Consider the following 24576-nt stretch of genomic DNA (forward strand, 5'->3'; position numbering starts at 1 on the left):
GGTGCCATGCTGCTGTCTTTATTCAGCAAACATTTTCTGATACTTTACTATGTGGAGAAAAACAGCATGTACCATGCTTACCTAGAGTACGTTCAATGTCAAAACTGCAGACATAAATATTTCCAGGAGCAACACTCTTCCCACCAGACAGCTTATTACTGTAGTCACTATCTGGGCAGCTGTGCCCACAGTGGACGCTTTGCTGTTACTGCTGCCACCACTGCTACTGCCTGGGCTGGAGACAGACTGCGAAGCCAGGCTGAGAGGCTGGGACTCCACCCGAACAAACTCATCCAGGATAAATTCAATCTTAAAATTTTTTCCTAAGGGGAAAAAAAAATCAGAAGTGTTTGACTTCCTTTTTTTTGTTTTTTATTTTTTTAGATTTTATTATTATTATTTTTTTTACTTTACAGTACTGTATTGGTTTTGCCATATATCAACATGAATCCGCCACGGGTGTACATAAGTTCCCACTCCTGAACCCCCCTCCCACCTCCCTCCCCATACCATCCCTCTGGGTTATCCCAGTGCACCAACCCCAAGCATCCTGTATCCTGCATCGAACCTAGACTGGCGATTCATTTCTTATATGATAGTATACATGTTTCAATGCCATTCTCCCAAATCCTCCCACCCTCTCCCTCTCCCTCTGAGTCAAAAAGTCTGTTCTGTACATCTGCGTCTCTTTTGCTGTCTCACATACAGGGTTATCATTACCATCTTTCTAAATTCCATATATATGTGTTAGTATACTGTATTGGTGTTTTTCTTTCTGGCTTACTTCACTCTGTATAATTGGCTCCAGTTTCAGCCACCTCATTAGAACTGATTCAAATGTATTCTTTTTAATGGCTGAGTAATACTCCATTGTGTATATGTACCACAGCTTTCTTATCCATTCATCTGCTGATGGACATCTAGGTTGCTTCCATGTCCTGGCTATTATAAACAGTGCTGTGATGAACATTGGGGTACATGTGTCTCTTTCAATTCTAGTTTCCTTGGTGTGTATGCCCAGCAGTGGGATTGCTGGGTCATAAGGCAGTTCTATTTCCAGTTTTTTAAGGAATCTCCACACTGTTCTCCATAGTGGCTGTACTAGTTTGCATTCCCACCAACAGTATAAGAGGGTTCCCTTTTCTGCACACCCTCTCCAGCACTTATTGCTTGTAGACTTTTGGATCACAGCCATTCTGACTGGTGTGAAGTGGCACCTCAGGAGATTGTCCTGACCCAGGGATTGAACCTGGGTCTCCTGCATTGCCGGTGGATTCTTGACCATCTGAGCCACCAGGGAAGTTAACTATGGCACATAGAACACTTCTAACTCTGAGACCCTCTCTACACTTGTTTATACTTCAGTTCATTTGACTCCGTTTCCAACAGTAGTTCATTAAGGGTTATACAGTATTTGTAAGTTGATGAAAACCCAGTTGGAAGTGTATTAAAACAAACAGATAATCAAAGGAAGAGGGTCTCAGAGTTAGAAGTGTTCTATGTGCCATAGTTAACTTCCCTGGTGGCTCAGATGGTCAAGAATCCACCGGCAGTGCAGGAAACCCACCAGGTTCAATCCCTGGGTCAGGAAAATCTCCTGGAGAAGGAAATGGCTACCCACTCCAGTATTCCTGCCTGGAGAATCCCATGGACAGAGGAGCCTGGTGGGCTTTAGTCCATGGAGTCACAAAGAGTCACACAGGACTGAGCGACTAACACTTTCACTTCTATCTGCTCATCAGCTATGGACAGGAGGACTCTGGATAGATTTTCCTTCTGGAGCGTCAATACCTACTTCTTAGGGGTTCTCTCCTAGTGCCCAGGACTGGCTATTTGAAACAAAGGACACTATGGAAGAGAGCTGAGGGTGCTGAGCCTTGTCTGATCATTGAACACTTGACTAAGGAGCAATGGAAAGACACTTTCTCACTTTTCTTGCATATGCTTTGTTGTTTGTATAGTTTTACAGTGGTTAATCTACAAACGGGCTAACCTATCTAAAAATCATGAAGAGATGATTATATTTGACCTTCCTTACTATACACAAGCAGGGAACTGAAAGCCTACACTTATGGGAAAAGAGAAAGCAAGAAATAAGGAAGAAAGGAGGAAGGGAGGGAGGGAGAGAGGAGGAGAATTAGAAATAACAGATAGACACTCTAAGGGAAGATTTGAACTCTAAAGGAAAATTTACTGGATAAAAGGAGAGCACTATTTTGTTATCATGAAAAGTGTCAAAATCTACATTATTGCTTCAGCACTCTAGTGATCCCAGTTACTTTGGAACACTGCCTTTGAAAGTGGTAGTATGAAGACCTTGATCCTCAGGTTGGGTCTTTGCCACTGGGCACCTTCTGAGTCCACCTTCCCAGGGAGGTGGGCAACCTTGTCTCAAACGGGGTTCTTGTCAAGTGCCTCATAGCCTATCATTTAGGCTGACTGTTAGAACTAATAGGACACTCCAGGTTCTTGCCCCAGGGCACAATGTTGAGCTCATTGCCACTGGATTTCCATCAAACTCTAGGTTGAGATATTGCTGCCCAGTAGGAAGATCAAGCTTCTCTCTTTTGGAATGATTTTTGCTTTTGATATTTAGGTCTTATGAAAAAAATCCAGATTATTGTTAGAATTTCTTTAACTTCTCTTACTCTTTATTTTGGTTTTTTAAAGAGAATTTATTTTTGGCTGTGTTGGGTTTTCATTGCTGTGGTAAGCAGGGGCAACTCTAATTGCAGTGTGAGGGTTTCTCATTGTGGTGGCTTCTCTTGTTGCAGAGCGTGGGCTCTAAAGCTCAGGATCAACAGTTGTGGTACACAGGCTTAGTTGTTCTGTGGCATGTGAAATCTTCCCGGATCAGGGATCAAACCCATCTCCTGCACTGGCACGTGGATTCTTTCCCACTGAGCCACCAGGAAAGCCCTATTGTGGTTTTTATTCTGACCTTTAGTATGTGTGTGTTTGAAATAACATTGGTGAAGAGAGTGAGGGCTGAGATAAAACTTTTTTCAGGAGTTAGGGCTTATAAAGGTCCTAAATGAGCCCTGGGTTGAGGTTAACAGAGTAATGCTGGTCTGTCTCCAGTACAGAGAGTCTATTTCCTTCCTTTTGACATTGATTCATCTATCATCACTAGAGACCTATTTTTTGGATGTATCATTTTTGCCATGGTAGAAAGGCTTTTACCAGTTGAAGCTATGCCATCAGTCCACATGGAAATAATATAAGAAACCTCGCTGTGGGAGTTGTGACTATATTTACGCTAACCATGTTGAAGAGATCATGAGTATACTTCATGAGAACTCACAGGAGACATCTGTTCTGGTCTCAGAGCAAATTGTAATTCATCAGAGAGACTGTTTTATCTTTGGGAGCTATGAATCATGAAAATGCTCATGTTTTCTCCTTTGCATTGGCTTATAGAAAGACTAGAACCCACTTTCCAGCCCAACTGTGAACTCCAGCATGGGCCATTAAAATTACCTGATGCTATCTTAACTTTTCTTTTCTTGAACTGAAAACTATATATATTAAAATTTCCTACTATACATTTAATATGTAATTCTCACATAGAAAATTTAGAAAAATTACATATGGATAAGGAAGAAAATATGAATCATGATATAATTTTGATTTACATCCTCAAATTACCTGTTTTAATTCTCTTAATTGCTTAATTTTTTACCTTGTTTTACATATTAGATATATTTTTGTAAGCCAGACATTCTGATTTCTATAATTTATTGACCAGAGCAGTATAGACTGCTTTGTTCATTAAAAGGAAATTATAATTATCCTTATTTATGGGTATACATGTGAGGATCAAAAATAGTACACTCACCTGTTCTAAGAAGAGTAAGATCTGTGTAGTTGGCCCAACAGCTGCTAAACGGAATTGTTGTATTTCCACTAAGTCCACTGATTTGGTTATTATTGGAGTCCTTTAGTACGGCCTTCAAAGCCAGTGCAGTAATCCCAACTGATACACAATTACCCTAAAGAAAAAGAGAGTAGAGAATTACAGCAACTGGCCTGTTACCATGCTTTTTTTTTTTCCCCCTAAAAAAAAGGATATATGGAACTTTATCTTTTTAAATGTCTCATTTCAAATTTTAAATCTACAGAAGCTCCTTTTCCTACACAAAGAGTTCAAATAACAAGCTGTGGAGCAAGTTCACAGAAAAGGCACATTTTTAAAACAGTAAAAGATGATATTCATAGATAACATTCCAAATTTGAAGAGGCAGTGCCATTCCCAGGTTGCCAGTGTACCAGGATTAGTGAAGTTGGCTCACCCTCCAGAATTGATAACTTCATTCTTCCACTTAAATAAATCTCTGAGTTATAACTTACATCGGCATCTTCTGCCTTTATTGAAGGCTGTTGAGAAAATGGCTGTCCTAGCTGTGTGGCCACCGGCTGAGTGATCACTGAAAGTGAAGTCACAACGGCCACATGATGAACAGGAAATGAAAGCCTTCCAACCGGTTGGGCAGCCACCTGTGAATGGTCATGAGCAATAGAGTGGTTATCACATGATAAACTACATTCAGTGGCAAACTCGTCTTAGCAAGGCTAAGTGTTTGACATTCATTGTTAAAATTATGTTCCAGGCGTGAAATCTATATTATTACAATATTCCCTCTAGAGCATATTCATGAAGCATTGTTGTAAATAATCAAAGCAAAGCATATTTTACACCAATAAATACTTTTTTAGAAGATACACTCCTTTTTCAACTACTTTATGATTTTGGCAATACTGTAAAAAAAAATAGGCAACAATTAGAAAGACATGCTCTCTAAATTACTGTTCTAAAATAGAAGAACAGTTAAAATAAAGAAGAAGCAATGTGTTAAATAGCAAAATGCATCTTTCTAGTTGCATTTTCTTACCTTAGCCCAGCCAGAATCACTGGGGCTGGGGATAGGATCGGTAATAGACATGGAAGAGACATTAAGCCCGAGGATACTATTGGTTTTTCCTAAAATTACAGCTTGTCCAAGAGAACCAGCAATTTCTTGGAGTTCAGGTAACTGCATCTGACCTATAAGGAAAGTGGACTGTAAGAATATGGAATAGGGAGAACGGATGAGAATATTCCACTTCAGTTTTTCTTTGTGCCACTCGCTCCATCCACATTAGAGAATTCTACAGCTTGTTAACCGTACCTGAGCTAATAAACATGACAAAGTCATACTAAGGAGGTCAGGAAAGTAAAAAACTCTGTAGAATATATATATATATATATTTTAGCTAGAATTAAAGAATAAAGAAAACAAAGGTGATAATATAATTTCAAGAAAAATGAGTGAAAGCATGCAGGGAAAAATGTTTCTTAATTTAATACTTTCCTATGTCATTCTTTGTTTTTGAAGTGAAGCACTCTCACGTCTATCATCAAATATTACTTAAAAAAAAGTGTTAATTGCAGAACGGAAGGATAATTAGCATCATCGAATTTATAGTATGTATTAATGAGTGGCTAACATTATCATTAAATTACTAACAAAAATGTTCCTTGCTCTGAACATTGACAATTTTCAAGGTTGATTCTGACACTGTAGGTAGTTTCTGCTCCCTTTTTCTAGCTTTGCGGTTCCTTGTAAACCTACTTCCCCCGCTAAGGCTCTTTACCTTGTGAAGGGGCACCTCTTGTCAGAGAAGCCTGGACCTCTCACTTGAGCCCTTCTTCTCCTTCACCTCTCCCCACACCATATAATCAGTTCTCCACTTCAAAATCTCTCTGACTCCATTGCCCAAATCCTAGTTAACCCATCAGCAGCAGAGATACGAAAACAGCTTTCAAACTGGCTTCCTGGCATCCATTCTCTCCCTCTTGCATTCTGCTCTACACACTGCAGTCAGAGCGATCATTTAAGAAACAACTAGAGTGAAACCCATCAGAAAGAGACAAACGCTGTATATTAGTGCATATATGTGGAATCTAGAAAAATGGTACTGATGAACCTATTTGCAGGGAAGAAACAGAGGCACAGACGTAGAGAATGGACCCTGTGGACATAGTGGGAGAAGGAGGGTGGGATGAACTGAGAGAGTATCACTGGCATATATACCCTACCATGTGTAAAACAGCTAGTGGGAAGTTGTCATGTAGCACAGAGAGCTCAGCTCAGTGCTCTGTGATGACCTAGATGGCTGGAACTGTGGTAACTTAGATGGGTGGAATGGGAGAGTGGGAGGGGGGCTCAAGAAGGAGCGGATATATGTACACATATATACATATGTATCCCCTCCTTAGGGTAGTATTAAAGAAGGATCTAATCCTTGGACAATTGCCTCATCTCCCAGGTCTAATCAGAACCTGCTTAATCATCTAATCAGGTCATGCTTAACATTTTGCATGCTAGGTTTCAGTATTATGACAACCAAGAACTTCCAGACATACAAGCTGTGTTTAGAAAAGGCAGAGGAACCAGAGATTTAAATTGCCAACATTCATTGGTTCATAGAGAAAGAAAGGAAATTCCAGAAAAACATCTACCTCTCTTTGATCAACTACACTAAAGCCTTTGACTGTGTGGATCATAAAATATTGTGGAAAACTCTTAAAGAGATGGGGATACCAACCGTCTTACCTGTATCCTGAGAAACCTGTATGCAGGTCAAGAAGCAACAGTTAGAAGCCTGTATGGAACAGTCGATTGGTTCAGGATTGAGAAAGCAGTACAATAGGGCTGTCACCATGTTTATTTAACCTATACACTGAGCACATCATGAGAACTGCTGAGCTGGATGAGTTACAAGCTGGAATCAGGATAGGTGGGAGAAATACCAATGACCTCACTTGTGTGGATGATACCACTCTAATGGCAGAAAGTGAAGAGAAACTGAAGAACCTCTTGATGAGAGTGAAGGAGAATGAAAAAGCTGGCTTAAAACTAAATATTAAAAAAACTAAGATTATGTCATCCAGTACCATTACTTCATGCATATAGAAGGGGAAAGGTGGCGCTAGTGACAGATTTCCTCTTCTTGGGCTCTAAAATCACTGCAGACAGTGTCTGCAGCCATGAAATCAGAAGACATTAGCTTCTTGGCAGGAAAGCTATGATAAACCTAGACAGTGTGTTGAAAAGCAGATACATTACTCTACTGTCAAAGGTCTGTATAGTCAAGGCTATGGTCTTCCCAGTGGTCATGTACTATTGTGAGAGCTGGACTGTAAAGAAGGCAGAACGCCAAAGAATTGATGCCTTTGAACCATGGTGCTGGAAAAGACTCTTGAGTGTCCCTTGGACGGCAAGGAGATCAAACCAGTCAATATTAAGGGAAATTAACTCTGAATACTCATCGGACGGACTGATGCTGTAGCTGAAGCACCAGTATTTTGGTCACCTGGTGTGAACAGTCGACTCATTGGAAAAGTCCCTAATGCTGGGAAAGCATCAGAGGATGAGATGAATGGATGGTATCAGTGATGCAATGGACACGAAACTGGGCAAACTCTGGGAGATGGTGATGGACAGGAAGGCCTGGCGTGCTGCACTCTATGGGGTTGTAAAGAGTTGGACACAACTGGGCTACTGAACAACAACAATGGCTGATTCATGACGTTGTACAGCAGAAACTGACACAACATTGTAAAGTCAATTATACTCCAATAAAAAAGAAACAAACAAAAACCAACAACAACCACAGCCAATGTTTTGGTGTATTGTTCCTACATGTCTAGCACCTTCCTTATCCAGACTCATGCCCTGAGGGCTTTAGTCACTGAGTTTCTTCCATGAAGGCTAGGCCCTCAAGCTTAGTGTGCTCAGGCAGTGTTCTCGGGCAGAAGGTCTCATGTGACACTGAAAATCACAGTCTCGGGTATTTTTAGTCCCTGTCCATTTTATTTATCTTTTATTTATATTTATTTTAATTGGAGGCTAATTACTTTACAATATTGTATTGGTTTTGCCATACATCAACATGAATCCGCCACGGGTGTACATGTGTTCCCCATCCTGAAACCCCCTCCCACCGCCCTCCCCATACCATCCTCTTTGGGTCATCCCAGTGCACCAGCCCCAAGCATCCTGTATCCTGCATTGAACCTGGAGTGGCGATTCGTTTCACATATAATATTATACATGTTTCAATGCCATTCTCCCAAATCATCCTACCCTCTCCCCCTCCCACAGAGTCTAAAAGACTGTTCTATACATCTGTGTCTCTTTTGCTGTCTCACATACAGGGTTATCATTACCATCTAAAGGCTTCTTTTGTTTGATTCAATCTCTTCAGGATAAATGGCAATCTTTCAGACTCTCCCCATCCACACACTCTCCTACAAGATGGCTTTCTGGGTATGCCACGTGACCTCATGGCAGCTGTACAAAGGTGCTTCACATCCATACACTGCTACTACCATCTCTCCTCACTGGTTTTTGGTGCAGGGTGGCACGTCTGACCTGTTGGCATGGTTAACAGGTTCTCTCTGACCATCTGATATGTGAAGGCATCCATTTCTGCTGACTGCCAGCTAGAAACCAAAGACCTTCCCTTGAAGAGCTGCTTTTCCTGACACGACTCTTTGTTCAGAGGTCCCCTCAGTACTTAAGCAACCACTTTCTAGGACACCTGGAAACTTATGGATGTCCAGTATATTCAAAAGCAGAGACATTACTTTGCCGACTAAGGTCCGTCTAGTCAAGGCTATGGTTTTTCCTGTGGTCATGTATGGATGTGAGAGTTGGACTGTGGAGAAAGTTGAGCGCCAAAGAATTGATGCTTTTGAACTGTGGTGTTGGAGAAGACTCTTGAGAGTCCCTTGGACTACAAGGAGATCCAACCAGTCCATTCTGAAGGAGATCAGCCCTGGGATTTCTTTGGAAGGACTGATGCTAAAGCTGAAGCTCCAGTACTTTGGCTACCTGATGCAGAGTTGACTCATTAGAAAAGACTCTGATGCTGGGAGGGATTGGGGGCAGTAGGAGAAGGGGACGACCGAGGATAAGATGGCTGGATGGCATCACGTACTCGATGGACGTGAGTCTGAGTGAACTCCGAGAGTTGGTGATGGACAGGGAGGTTTGGCGTGCTGTGATTCATGGGGTCGCAAAGAGTCGGACACGACTGAGCGACTGAACTGAACTGAACTGAACATTTTGTGAAGGCTGTGAGGGGTCAGAAGTGTTACTCCATGCATATCTTTCTTGCCACTTTGCAAAATTTTGTTGTGATGTCACTCCTTGCCAGGTTATACGGCTTTCCTTGAGACCTCAAACCCTAATTCAGTTTAAGTCTTAGAAACAAGCCATTAGCCTATCTTTCCTCCTGCCCCTATTTCCATGTTTTAAACTGCAGTGTGCTTATATCTGGGTATCTAAATCTGGCTAGCAAGATAAAACTGCTTTAAGAGAATGGAGGGTGGGAGAGGTTGTATGTGAAGCAATTTAGATTACATACAGGAAATAAATCACATTTTTTTTTGACATTAGAGTGGCTAGTGTAGTAAGTACTGGACCTCAATAAACGTAAGGGCTTACCAGGGAATTTTTTAGAGTCAGTGAGCAATCTATATACACAGACCTGTATCTGAACCTGATGCAACTCCTAGACTAAATTAGAGACTATGTTGATCCCAAAGCCCTGATCCTGTAGATATAAGGAAACCCAAGGTTGATGAAGAAGAGTAACCTATGACTAGGCAGAGAGTGAAAGTCTCTCAGTCGTGTCTGACTCTTTGCGACTCCATGGACTATACAGTCTATGGAATTCTCCAGACCAGAATACTGGAATGGATAGCCATTCCCTATTCCTGGGGATCTTCTCAACCCAGGGGTTGAACCCAGGTCTCCCACATTGCAGGCGGATTCTTTACCAGCTGAGCCACCAGGGAAGCCCAGTGGAAGATCTGGCTGCAAACACAAGCCTGTGCTTCCTATTTCCTTCAGCAGAGAGCTGATCAGCACTTCCTTCCATCCATGCAAGCCTTTTCACAGGCTGATCCCCACAAGGGAGGAAGCTTTTGCCTGCCTAACTGGTAGAATTCCAGAAGAGCAACATGGCTGGTGCATGGGGTTAAAGCTCAGAAGCAAACCGCCGGGGGAAATGAGTGATGACCCTAGTGGCAGAAGATGAGAACACTCAGTACTAGGTGGACACATAAGAGAGCCTGGGAGTTGAATGAAGAAGATGCTTAACAGGAATGGGGTAGATGAGGATTTTCTGAGTCTGCAATTTATACAACATGGAGCCTCTCTTTAAGACTAAGTCTTATTTGTACAACTTTTATAATAATAGTCAATTATTTGACCACATTATTAAGTGGACCATTCTTCCAGGGCCTTGAAAGTTAAAGCCCATCCCAGGACTTGTACAAGTAAAGGGACTTGAAGCTTAAGCTGGATGCTAATCTTCCTCCTACAAAGACCCAGATCTCATCTTCTTGGAGAAGCGTATGCCTAGATATTTGGCTTGACCACCAGAGACAACGGCATGGAATTACAGCTGAGAATGTGATTGCATGTCAAGAGGCCAGGAAAGTTCAGTTGCACCACAGAGAGGTTCAGGCAGAGCAGAGAAGACCACCCACCCTGCCACAGAAACTATGAGGACAAGAGGGCAGCAGGAGGGTCTGAGGTCAAGAAAGCCCCTTGTCATTCAGATACCAACTTGAAAAGATGGAGAGGAACAAAATCTGAAGGTCTGAACATTTACCCAAATGCTCAACCAGAGTCAGCCTAAGGAAATCATAATTTAAGCCACCAAAGTTACCTCTGACAGAATAGCTGAGCTTATTTTTATCTCTGATACCTAGAAAATAGGGTATAGTGAGTAAGGGACAGAGAAAGGGGTGATGGCTAGTAAGGCTGAGTAGGTCATTCACAGAAATGAAAGACAGGACATATTCTTGCACATTTGCACTTATTAGGGTAAATAGATGACTTTAGAGATCCCAACCTACTACTCCACCTCTCAGAATCTCCAAGGGTTTATTTATCTCCTTTAGGAAGACCTCCACTGTCCTTCCTCTTGGCTTACAAAGAGGAGAACCTCTTTTGGTTTCCCATGATCTAGCACCTGTCTACCTCTCAACCTCGTCTCCAGCAGCTTGTTCTTCCTGGAGCCTTCTGCTGCAGATCTTCTGGGTCCTTTCCAGTTCTTCAGTTGGACCAAACTCTCATTACCTATTTCCGCAGCTCCAGTATTCTTACCACCCACTTTGACCAACTCTTTTCATTCATTGACCAACTCTTCTCATCCTGAATCTCTCAACTATAAGGTCACTTCCTTAGGTCATTTTTTGGATCTTATGTTAGGTCAAATCCTATTGTGGAGGTAATGAATTGCTACAATAACAAAATAGAGGTTGAAGTTTCTTCATAATTCAAAATAATTTGGGATTACAGGAGTAGAGCAGAGAAAAGGGTTTCCAGGTCCTTAGAGGGTTCAGGATGTGGGGTTGGTGGGATTTCCTGAGGCCTGGCTTACCAAGCCTCAATAGTGTTATTTATGGATGCAGTTTTGGTAATGACATTACCCTTTCTCAAGCGTCTACTTTTCATACCTGCGGTGTCCTTGGTTATGAACTGAGGGGGAGGATCACCAATCTCCAATTCAACCGTGAGCTCCATGGATCTCTTCCTCCGCAGGCTCTCCCCTCGTATGACTTTGCTGACACGGATTTTGTCACTTGGTATCTTTAGGAACAAGGCAAGATTTCTAACCAGATTATGAGAGCTATAAAAGTCATCCTCTGTTACAGCAGGTAATTGGAAAGAGACATATATGACTGCAGCAGTATGAACTTCAACAGGTATAGTTCCTTTAACCAAAAGGTAAAGCATCTGGTAGGTTCTATCAAAGTAGTTTTCACCAAGGACAGTGGAATTCAGGTTAGGAAGTAATTGGTCTATAAAGGGAAAAAAGCCAAAACAGCACAGTTAAGTTTATTTATATTATCATAATTACCATGCAGTATTTAATATTTGTTTAAATGTACGAAATTCTGAAAAAGTTCAGTATTATCATTCTTTCACAGGAAAATGTGCATATTAAAAGTAAAAACATTTATAGAACTGACATGCAAAATTAGTCAATTTTTAAAATAATACCATTAATAATCATTATATATTAAATTTACTTTAAAAAACAACTAGCTATAGACATACTAATGATAAATAAAATCTAATTATAAACTTGAAATCTATGTTGTACTTATAATACTCTTTATATTTTCAGAATTTTAAAGCCTTGACCAAAGGCATTTTGTAATTAAAAAATGTAAATTTAACTTTACTAGCCATTTAGTTTATGCAGTGTTCTATACCACCTCTTCAGGAAAATTGATGATACAGTGCTTCTATTTTTACTAAGGACAAAAGTATATACTATAAATGAAGTTTATAAGAAAACACCTCAGAAGGATCTCATATCAATAAGACAAGTTTACATTTCAGACTGAAAACCCTTTAGTTAATACAAAACAAATTCTTCTAGGGCACTGAATTTTTGTAAAAGTGATTGAGATTATATATACCTATATATGTAATGAATAAGTAGATATGTGATTTTAGGGCATAGTATAAACAATGTCCAAGAAGTAACAAATCCACTAAAACATATTCAACACAAAGTCTGACTGTACAATAATACTGGAATGTGGTATGAAGCTTCTTACCACATTTCCTAGTGGGGCATACTGAGGAAAGGAAATTAGAATCTTAGAAAAAAGGGATTATTTCTTACTAACATAATAGACATTCATAGCAATGGTATTACAAAGCCATGTCATTATTACTATATGTTTTTGAACATCTACTAGTGTAAGTTCTACTTGCAATTTGGCTTAAACATTCCATGAATCTGAAGCCTGTGCTTTTGTATTATAAATTGAAGCTGTTCTCAAACTACCATTAGAGATGCATATATCACTTATTCTAGGTAACTTTCTCATGTCTTCACATTTTGGTCAACCTAAAGAGATATGTACAGTCATAATACAGGGATATTATTTCTCATTCCAAGTGTCAAAGCAAAATGTTTGTCTAAAAACAATGTTATTTCAGAAAAAAATTTTCTAAAAGGGCAGTGGTGGTACTGTTTTGCAGACTTCTGTAATCAATTCCCTGTAACCAATTTATTAAATTCTGCCTGTTGATATTCTTTCTATTTCCTTGACTTGAATGATAGAGTACTTTGTATCAAAAGTATTGTTTTTTTTTTAAAAAAAAAGAGTTAAAATTTATAAAAATTAAGCTGCAAATAGGTGCAATCATTTGTATGTAAAAGTAACACTGACTCTCCTAGTTCACAGGGAGGCCATGGAGCATAACAAAGTGCGTGGGTATAGAGCTAGACTCTATGTGTTCAGTACCTTGCACTGCCCCTACCAGCTTTGATATTGCTCTGGATTGAATTGGGTCCCCCCACTCAAATTCATGTATGGTAGCCATAACCCGCAATGTGATAGGATTTCGAGATGAAGCCTTTGTGAAGTAATTAGGTTTAGAGGAAGTGAGGGTGGGGACTTCATGATGAATTAAGGCCTTATAAGAAGGGACACCAGAGAGCTCATGCTCTCTCCCCAGCCCCTCCCTGCCACCTGAGATTACAGTGAGAAAGCAGCCATCTGCAAGTATTCAGAACCAGACCATAATGGTATCCTGATCTTACAGCCTCCGGAATAGTGAAAAAATAAATTTCTGTTTTTAAGCCATCTAGGTTATGGCATTTTGTTATGGCAGCCTGAGCTAAGACAGAGACCCTGGCAAATTACTTCACCGCCCTGTGTCTCAGTTTACTCATCTGTGCCTATCTCAGAGGGTTATTATTAGGACATAGGAACAGCGAGATATTATATACAAAGCACTTAGCACAGTGCCCGACACATGGCAATGTCTCTGGAAATAGCAGCTATTCATATTAGTAGAAGTAGGACTTGCTTCATAGACAGTAATGATTATGGGTCATTCATTCATACTCTCCTGTCTAGCTTCTATTATGATCTACAGCACACACTGATGTAATCATTAACTAAGATTAGGGGGTGCAACTAAAATATGATGATAAGTAGCACATGTGGAAAGGAGTGGACTGGCCTTATTAGGACCCTGTTTAACAAAAAAAACTTCCGGGAGCAGAGATAAATCCTGGTTTTGCAACACTGGTAAGTGGGCAAGTCAGCTTCTTTCATATATTTCCTTTAAATCCAGAGTTTACTTCACATATTTACTTCACAGTGTTCAACTGCTGTTATGCTAACTTTCTCGGCAATACTTCTGGTGACTACCAATGAAGTTAGGTTCTAACCTCTATGAAAGAGAAGTGAAGCAAACATAGGGTAAAAATTCTAAGCGAAATCTCTTTTGTACGCAGCAATAACTGAACTAAATGTGTAGTATATAAATGTTCCCAGGGCAAACGAATAGCCACGGTACACACAGACTTTTATCTGCAGGTGTGCAGATAGACAAGAATTCCATCAGGAGGGCTCTTTCAGGGCACACATGTTCTAAGCGAACACATCTTAGTGTGTGGTGGTGGACCATGGGTAAACGTTTATTTTCTCTGTATTTGTCAAGGGCTAAGGAACTAAATATATTAATAATGAAACACTATGAAGAATTTTATACACCATTAAGTACATAGACAATGTATGCTGTATTTTTCTGAGCAAATACCTGTATACAGTTGTCTAGTAGGTTCACAATATTTCTGTTGGGAGTTCCACACTGTATTTTCGGGGCAGACCAGTGTATTGTTCACATAGACATCCAAACGCTGACGTGTGGGGAAAAAAATTCCTACCAGAACAGCCTATTAAAAATAAACAACATTTTTACATCTAAAGAGAACAATGAAACAGAATACTTAGAATTTAGCACTTCGAAAATATTCTTTATACATGCCTTCCGTAGAATATTAAAACAAAGTTTTATGGATTTAGGGTAAATATTAAACTAAAAACTTTAAACAGATTTACATTCAACATGGGATCACAAGGAGTTGGACATGACTGAAGCAACTCAGCATGCATGCAGGCATGCAAGGTGTGTGCGAATTCAGGGAAAGGGCTTCCCATGTGGTGCAGTGGTAAAGAATCTGCCTGCCAATGCAGGAGAAGCAAGAGACTTTGTTTTGATCCCTGGGTCAGGAAGATCCCCTGGAGAAGGAAATGGCAACCCAATCCAATATTCTTGCCTGGGAAATCCCATGGACAGAGAAGCCTGGCGGGCTACAGTTCATAGGGTCTCAAAGAGTAAGACATGACTGAGCGACTGAGCATGCACGTATTCATAGGAAAGAATGCAATGTAAGAAAAAATACTAGAGGACAACCTCTAAATTAAAGAATGAATTCTTTTAAAAGATGACGTTCAACACAGGCTTTCAACTCCAGGGGCGGGGGAAATGGGAGCATTAGCAGTGCTCTTCTGTACAATGCAACCACACAAAATTAGGTACTTCATGTTGAAAACACTGCTCATCTCTGAGAAAATATTTTTAGTAAGATAAAAAAAAATCAGTCAAAATAACTATCCTGATGAAGTGTGGGTCAGCCTTCATATTCATTCCCCATATTTCATGCTATCAGATAAAGTAAGGAGACTTGGCTTTTGCAAAGGTGGGGCAGAATTTATAAGAAATCTAACAAGCTACACGTATTTCACTCAAAAAAAATTGATTTAGATACTATTTTAGGAACTTTCAAAAGTCCTCGCCCTATTTGAGCTTACATTCTAGAATAGGAAGAGACAATAAATAGTAGAAATAATAAAAATTAGAGTAAGAAGCATGTTAAAAGGTGAGACGTGCCATAGAAAAAAAGAAAGGTAGATCAGAGTCTGACTAACTGGGCGAGCCAGCAGGGAGGGGTGGTCAGGGTAGGCCTACAAAGGAGAATGAGAGTTGAGGAAGTTGGGAGTAGAATGTAGAATGTTCCAGGCAGACTTACCATCATTGGAAATGCAGGCCCAGAAGGTAAGATGTCTGGTGTGGTGAAGAATAGCAAGGGGCTCAGCATGTCTGGAGGAGATGTCAGAGTGCTAAGGGGTGGGGGAGATTCTCAAGTGCCCTGTAGACCATTGTGAGGACTCCGGCTCTTGTACCGAGACAATGGGGAAATTACTGCAGGGTTTGGGGCACAGGCATGGCCTGCTCTGACCTGTGTTTTTGAAGGTATCTTGGTGGTTACTGAGCTCTGTTACTGAGAACAGACCACAGAGGGGGCAAAGGCAGAGCAGGAGGAGGAGTTGGGAGGAAACTGCCTTACTCCAGGGAGGAGATAATGTTGGCTCAAGCTGGACAGAAGCACTGGAGGTGAGGAGTGGTCAGATCCTGGACATTTTGCAGGAACTCCCAATAGGATTTGCAGATGGGCTAGATGAGGAATGTGAGAGAAAGAGAGGAATAAAGAGTGATTCCAAGGTTTTATCTCGAGCAGCTGAAAGGATGGAAATGCTCTCGCCATTCTCGAGTGTCTCCTTTCCTTACTCCTCTCTCTGCCTCGTCTCATACTCATTACTGATGAGTATCAGTTCCTGATACTCTGGGACTTCTGAGTCTCATACTCTTAGGAAAAAAATCTATCGTATGAGACTTCTACGTAACCTCATACTCTTTTCCCACTGACATAGCATAAAGTTAATGATCCCAGCTGAATTCATTTTGCAGCCAAGAGCTGACATTATTGAAGATATTTTAGACAATGTGTTGTGATCTCTGAAGTAAGTTGCAAAGGTGTATTTCTGACATATATAAATAATAGCAGCATGGAAGCATGACAATATAATCCTAAGGGGCCGGTTTTAGACGCATGCTATTTTTACGTAAAAGTTCAGGTTTGCTTGCTAATCACACAAATCATAGGGCTCACGGTCACACCAGATGAAGCAGCACAAGCCAGTGCATATGTGGAGAGGTGCTGGGACTCCTGTGTGCTCTCAGGCTGATAAAGCTGCCTGGATTCACAGTATTCTTAGTGGTACCCTACTGGTTCCTGAAAAGGAGCTGTAAGGCTGATGTTGTTCCAGAGGACAGAGAGGGAAGTAAAGTCCTTAGCGGATAGAAATATATGCAACTAACACCAATAACTCTTTTTTTAAGCCTTTGATTTTTTTAAGTTTATTCATTATTTTCTTTCTGGCCAAACTGTATGGCATGCTGGATCTTCATTCCCCGACCCATGCAGTAGAAGCCTCGAGTCTAAACCACTGGACTGCCAGGGGATTCCCCAGTAATTCTTTTTTTTTGTTTGTTTTTAGACTTTTAAAAATAAATTACTTTGAAATAATTGAACAGAAATAATTGTCATAGAATTGCTGGATGACAAAGTACATTTCTTGACAGAGTCAATAAATGAAATAATTTTTATTATTTTTTACATACCTGTCAATAATTACTTCATTTATTTAAAATATTTTATTTTATATTGGAGTATAGTTGGTTAACAGTGTTGTGTTAGTTTCAGATAGACACATGTGTATGTACCACGGAATCAATCCTTTGCTGTACACTTGGAACCAATAATAAAATAAGAAATTATTTCTATCTTGCCTTACCTTGTCATGGTCAACATGAAGCAACATCAGTCGAAGATTCTGAGGACTAGTGCCTGTGAAGTAGACCTCGTAAGATTTGCCCAGAGCCACGATGCTGTGAAACAGGGACAGTCTTCTCTGACATGTGTACCCGGCACACCAGCCATGATCCTGTGGGCCTACATCCACACAAATGAAAGTTCATGTTCCGCATTATGAATATTACTAGTGCAAAGCCCGAACTGTAATTGTATTCAAAATAAACTGCAGTGGTCAAGTTCAGCATTTACAGCCATTATCCATCCACCTGTCCATTCAGTGATCTAAGCTATTTCTCAAGCCTTGCCTTAAAAAGGAAGGCAGGGGTCTTTCCTTGTGGTTCAGTGGTTAAGAACCCACCTGCTAATGTGAGGGACACAGATTTGTTCCCTGGTCTGGGAAGATAAGCCCGTGTACCACAACTATTGAGCCTGTGCAGCATAGAGCCTGTGCTCCACAGAGCCTGTGCTCCACAACAGAAGCCACTTGAACAGGGAGTCTGGGCACCACAACTAGAGAGTAGCCCCGGCTCACTACAACTAGAGAAAGCCCCGGAAGAGCAACAAAAATCTGTGCGTGGCAACAAAGGCCCAGTGCAGCCAGCAAATAAAGGCTCCTGACGGACTTTAAACAAACAGAAAAGGGTTACATGAAAAAAAAAATTTTTTTTTAAAGCAAGGCAGGGAAGCAACTCCCTCTCTACTATCCTTACTTTTAGACAGCTCAGGGTCAGAGGGTAAATTAATATGTTGAGGATCTGCATTGGAAGGTTATTAAAGGAAATAGCAGATTTACTTACATATCTATTTTAATAATCATGTTTGAGTCCAGGCCCCACAGTGAGGAGAAAATGCTTGATGCTTTCTCCTGTTTCTCCTATCAAATGTGACTTTGGGTGGGAACCAACTTTCTCAAACCATTTATTGAGAAATACACTCTAACAGAGCTAATTTGCTAAAAATACAGCTTGTACCTAGAAAACATACACATTTGAATGTCCAAACCACTGATGTATTTGTTAACTTGACAAACTTTTAAGTGTGTTTTTATTGCCTTTAACATTCCTCTTGTTATTTTAATATTTTTGTTAATGAGGATAGGTACTATTGGAGGGTCAACATCATACATAAACAGGAGAAACGTGAAAAATAACCCTCCATTAAACTCTCTCAAAAGCCAAAAGGAAGTGGACAATTTCACCTGAATCCAGACATTTCCAGAACATAGGTAACGTGACTTGTAAGAAACTTCTCTATTGCACTTCAGTTTTAAAGTGGCTGGGATTATATATATATACAGCAGTGAGATATGGAATGATGAATTTTCTTGATATATTTATTCATTAGTTTTGCTCAATTTCCTAGCTTGCTTGGAATTATCAATATTTATAACTGAACTTTGATTGAATTTTACATCAATATAAACCTCTAAAGTTCAAATAGAGCATAACATATTCCTTAGCATTAGAGACATAAATCCTAGGATGAGGAACATGTGTACACCTATGGTGGATTCATGTTGATGTATGGCAAACCAATACAATATTGTAAAGTAATTAGCCTCCAATTAAAATAAATAAATTTATATTAAAAAATGAAAACATAAATTCTGCTTTTAAATAAACCTTCTTTGTGGGTTTTGGACACGGACATTTCTATGCAAAAATAAAAAATTTAGAGTAACATAAGCCATATTTTAAAAACAAATAAAATTCAGGGAAACTTTAGTGGTGTGTACTAATTTTATCTTGGAATTTTTCTTTCCACCTAATAGAGACATCCCAGGCTTCAATAATCCTAACACTGTCATAATTTTTGCCACGTTGCTATTATTTATCATTAAACTATATTCTCATTAAACTGATGTGCATGTGTGCTAAGTCAGTTTAGCTGTGTCCAACTCTTTGTGACCCTATGGACTGTAGCCCGCCAGGCTCCTCTGTCCATGGGATTCTCCAGGCAAGAATACTGGAGTGGGTTGCCATCCCCTCCTCCAGGGGATCTTCTCAATCCAGGGATCGAACGCACATCTCATGTCTCTTGCATTGGCAGGTGGGTTCTTTACCCTTAGACAGTCACTTTTTAAAAGTTATTTAAAAAAGAAATGTCATATCACTATTATAAATGGAAAACTGGTATTGCCTTTCAGGAAAAGCAAAATATAAAAATAAATAGAATAAAATCTTTCCCCATACAAAACAGAGCAATTTGTAAACCTCTTCATTAGTCACTTACTGGTCTAAAATTCTTTCCATGATTTCTCTATTTTATAAAATCTGAAAGGTAGAATTTGAAACTGGGTTGACTGTAGGTCATAGAAACCAGGCAGATTATATGTCGGAGCAGAATTGTGGAGCGAGTTAAAATGATGTAGCTGACATAGCTCATTCGAGTCTCTTCAGCAAGTTAAAAAAATGAACTTGTAGGGTATTGGCTATTTTGGGAATTTCAGAATATTCTGGTATATGTTATGACATTGTCAGGACAGAGAGATCTTTCTGATCCTGGTTATGTGCCCCTTCAGCATTTCAAAGACTCTAAAAGCTTGATTGAAAGTGAAAGTGAAGTCGCTCAGTCGTGTCCGATTCTTCGCAACCCCATTGACTACAGCCTACCAGGCTCCTCTGTCCATGGGATTTTCCAAGCAAGAATACTGGAGTGGGTTGCCCCAATGCCACTTCAGGGATATACAATGAGTCCTTGCCCTCTGTTTTAAGTAGCTTTTAGAACTTCACCTGTTTATTCAAAAACTCTTGGACACTAGAGTTGATCTGAATCCTCAGGAGACCACTGCCTTCCATTACATGAGAGCCAACAAGGACCAGAATGGAAGGGACCTAGACTCTGGAGCTTGACAAGATAGTCTTCATAGTCAGAGAAATCAGGATGGAGAAAAACCAAAGCTAAACAAAAAAACCTCACAACACACTGATTCAAGATTAAATCTTCCAAGGATTCATAAAAATGAAAGGTGTAGGTTGACACTGTTCCTTCTCAAGTATTACAAATATCACATTATCAGTTTTTTAATTTATGTAAAGAAAATTGTTTTTTTTTTGCAGACATTCAGATCAATTTTTTCTTAAATGTATTTATGCCACATTCATACCTATAAAGATCACTCAAGCCATAATCTTCCTGCTCTTCTTTTAACGGTCAGTTTGGAGTCATTGCCGGCTTTCTAATGGGAGGGGTACTGCTGAAGAGTCAAGTCTCTTTCCCTTCCTTAGATCTTTTTTAAATTCAGAAGGCAAGGAAGTTCAGATGTTTGCTAGTTCTTTGTGATAGATAATTTATGAGATATGTCCATGAATGTAATAAAGAGTGAATGCTTTGAGTAACTCTAGTTGATTTACATTGAATACCTACCATTAATGAGATCAACATAACCGTTGCTCACTATAGCCACCGGGGAGACTCTTCGAGTTTCTGTGTCAGAATCCAGGCTTTCGATAACCATCATTGCATATTCCATCCCAAAGCACCGATGGCCCTGCCATTCTGGAATGTATTTACAGGTTGAATCTCTAATGATTCCTGGAAACGGTAGAAAACACATTTATAAATGAAACAGAATCTCCTTATAAAAGCATTCACATATTATTTTTTGCTTGTACATATGATTAATAAGTACAAAATATACATTAGAGTACAGCAATCATTAAAAATATAAGATGTGTTTTGTTCCATGAACCTGAAGACTAACAGAATAAGATCCAACAAACCTTTATAAGGTGCTTTTTCAGTGACAGGAATTCTACTTCCATTTGGGAATGTGAGCATCACCTTAGGAATTCTGTAGTCTCCAATTCCAAACTGGCTATTTCCATTCCATTCATATTCTGCTTCAGGTATTACTGAACCAGAATTCCCCAGGAAGGAACCATCCATATCTCTAAGTAAAGATTTCCTTTTGGCATCACAAACCATATCTACACAATCTGATGGATTCACCTTACTGTGGAGAAAAGGTGAAATGCATAAATACTTAGATTTAGTATAAACTCCCTATTTCTGGAGAGCATTAGAATATACTTGCATATTTGATTAAAGTACCACAACATTGTTTGTTTGAATCTTATTTTAGAAAGGATTTAAAGTGGGACCAAGTAGCGTATATAATTAACATTGTAATGAGACCTTCTTTCCCATTGTATTGATTTGGTCTATTATTATGAATTCATTAACATTTCAAAAGGACAATTTATACGTGTGAGAAAATAATTAGAATTCCATTTTGCTATTTTATATTTTGTTGAATGATACATTCCATGTTTGTGCATTGCTCAAAATATACTAACACTGCTCAAAGAGTAGGTAAATTACTCAGTAGCAGACATACAAAATCCTTGTGTTGGCAGGGAAGTCTTTATATTTTTCCCTTCCTTTTCTTCTTTTTAATGGTTCTTTAAGAATTATAAATGTACTGCATGTTTCCTATAAAGTAAATCCTTAATAAAAGCTCAGTCCACTTCTCCTTTCTATCCCAAGTTTTTAGGCTCATCATATTCTTGTAGGCTTTTGTCTATGTATATACAAGCAAATATACTTAAATTATAATTTTTACACTACATATTTTAATAACCATTCTGTAGATATTCAAACTGTAAGAGATGAAATACTATAATTCCATCATGCAGTTCGATCATAGACAGTATTCTGCTTTCATCTTGAGCCACCTGGAGTGTTGACTGTTATTAGGTATAATAATAAAAATGGCTGCTTAATTTGCAATGTACTAGACATTGTATATACATGGTATATAGTATACTTACACTATATGATACATACAATGGGGAAATAAAATTTATTCCAGAGTTATAGCAACTATCTAGTAGACCTGAGCTTTTTGCTAAAAAAGATGTGAAACTATTAACTATTCCTTACTCTATTGGTTTTGGAGATGATTTGAATAAAGATTTCTGTAGGTTATGTGTTCTTTGTGTTCCAGTGTGTGCAGTTTTTGTGAGCAAGTCTGTGAACAGAGTGCCCAGTGGCACTCTTACATTATAGTGTAGGGCTCCATCTTACTTCAGGTTCCAAAGAAACAGAACCTGAGATGTGGATTTTTGTTCAAGTGAATTATAAAGAGAGTTCTCAATAAGGAAAGGAGAGAAGAGGAAAGGAGAGAAGCCATATACAGCAAGGGAAAGAAAAGGGGGACAACTATGGTCTACATACCAGCTTCAATCTGATCTCAAGAGAACCTCTGGACCATGAATTACACCCAGAAGGGTTCCACCTCTTCTTGTATAAATTAATTATTTTTCTATGGACTGCAAGAAGGTGGTAGTAGGGAGAGCTTTAGCCTCTCAGAGCTACTCCTGTTTGAATAATCTTCTGGAAAAGCAGGGAAATGCAGGTCATTACTGGCCAACATTTAGAGCATTTGAGGACTGGATGAGCTACCTAGTAAAAGGGATCTGGGATTGTGCCAACAGTATCCCAATAAAAGCACAGAATTCAAAGATATATTTTAAAACATAATGTTTTCTCCATGACCTAGATATTAAAATTATATATAAAATCTGAGAGATTCAATGATGACTAAATAGGAGCTAATAGCTCCTATTAGCTATTAGGAGGGGAGAGCCTCCAGTGAGCCAAAAAACACTTTGGTATAACAATTATTGAGGAGATACCAGGTTTTCATCAAAATAAGATCAGATGAAATCAAACTAGTTATAAAATACTACATTTCTCTGAAAAGATGTCTATCTAATTAGCATTATTTCTTGTCTTCTCTCTGTACTGAAAATGGTCAAAGAGCTCTAATGGAAATTTTCTTTCCTCTGGTAGCTTCTTATATCTAAATTCCTGGTCTGTCTATCTTATGAAGAATAGCAGTTATTGGCTATATTCTTTCAAGACTTAGGATCTAAGTGGTTCAACTTCTAGAAATATTCTGACACCAACTAACATTTGTGATTGAAAAAAATCATCATTCAAAGTTTCTGCATATTCTCAATCACAGTGATTATAATGACTCTCATTTAATTTCCGAATATACACTGTGGTGCATATAATAAGATATTTGGAAAGCAAAAGGAAATGAAAGAGGTAAGGAAAAGAGAAGAAATTATAGACATGATTTTCATTTCTGGTGACTATTAATGGAGAGATCTCAATGTACAAATACACTTTGGACTCAGTCTGTTATCTTTCATGTTTAAAGATGGTGCTATTTATGATATACAAGCAGAAAAGCGTGAGAAAATATACATAATAAGGCCTAGATTCTTCAACTTACCTGAAGGCATAGATATATTAGACACTTTCATAATGCCAATTAAAATTTCATAAACAGTTACTTTGAATACATCAACTTTCTCAGGTCTATGGCAGGGAAATAAAACAATGGAAAACTGTGATGACAGGGAAGAAGCAGCTTAATTTTCACATATTTTACCTTAAATCAGGCCTATGGATAAATATTTTTGATTGTTCAGTAGTGTCAACCAGCTGTATGTTCTTCACATGAATTGGATGCTGTAAATCCTCATTTAAAGGGTTAGTAATGAATATTACATTAGTTTCACCTGAACAAACATTTTTAAATCCAACAAATGTTGTATCTAAAACAAAAATAATAGGAAAATCATTATCTACTGTAGAGAAAGTGTCGAATCAATTTTGTTTCAAATCTATTGCACCAAACATATCATTTAACACTACCTTGAACAAGGAGCTCTTATGTGTCAGATAAGTGTTAGTCGCTCAGTCATGTCTGACTCTTTGCAACCCCATGGACTGTAGCCCACTTGGCTCCTCTGTCTTTGGGATTCTCTAGGCAAGAATACTGGAGTGGGTTGCTGTTCTCTTCTCCAGGAGATCTTCCTGGCCCAGGGATCAAACACGAGTCTCCTGCACTGCAGGTGGACTTTTTACTCTCTGAGCTACCAGGGAAACCCATGGTAAGGCCACCACTATTTGTGGACTAAATCCACAGCATTGAGTAGTCTTCTCTTGTATTTTCTCTGAGTTTGGCATATTTTCTCTGTGATTTGGTTTAGACAATGGGGCAAGAGTAACATAAACAGATCTGAA

General features: G+C 39.2%; 1 protein-coding gene across 1 annotated transcript in view; it reads right to left on the reverse strand.

Annotated features, from left to right (window-relative positions):
- The window catches only part of PKHD1L1 (PKHD1 like 1), a 180267-nt gene that overhangs the window by 11039 nt on the left and 144652 nt on the right, over positions 1–24576 (reverse strand). Inside the window, exons 68-77 of the mRNA XM_052651713.1 lie at positions 23939–24104; positions 21255–21487; positions 20899–21066; positions 17513–17670; positions 14634–14769; positions 11519–11863; positions 4893–5044; positions 4351–4497; positions 3839–3992; positions 82–323 (exon numbers count right to left, since the gene is read on the reverse strand). Coding sequence (XP_052507673.1) covers positions 82–323; positions 3839–3992; positions 4351–4497; positions 4893–5044; positions 11519–11863; positions 14634–14769; positions 17513–17670; positions 20899–21066; positions 21255–21487; positions 23939–24104 — 1901 coding nt within the window. The remainder of the gene's footprint in view (positions 1–81; positions 324–3838; positions 3993–4350; positions 4498–4892; positions 5045–11518; positions 11864–14633; positions 14770–17512; positions 17671–20898; positions 21067–21254; positions 21488–23938; positions 24105–24576) is intronic.

Source organism: Budorcas taxicolor, chromosome 14 (genome assembly GCF_023091745.1).
Source record: "Budorcas taxicolor isolate Tak-1 chromosome 14, Takin1.1, whole genome shotgun sequence".
NCBI lineage: Eukaryota > Metazoa > Chordata > Mammalia > Artiodactyla > Bovidae > Budorcas > Budorcas taxicolor.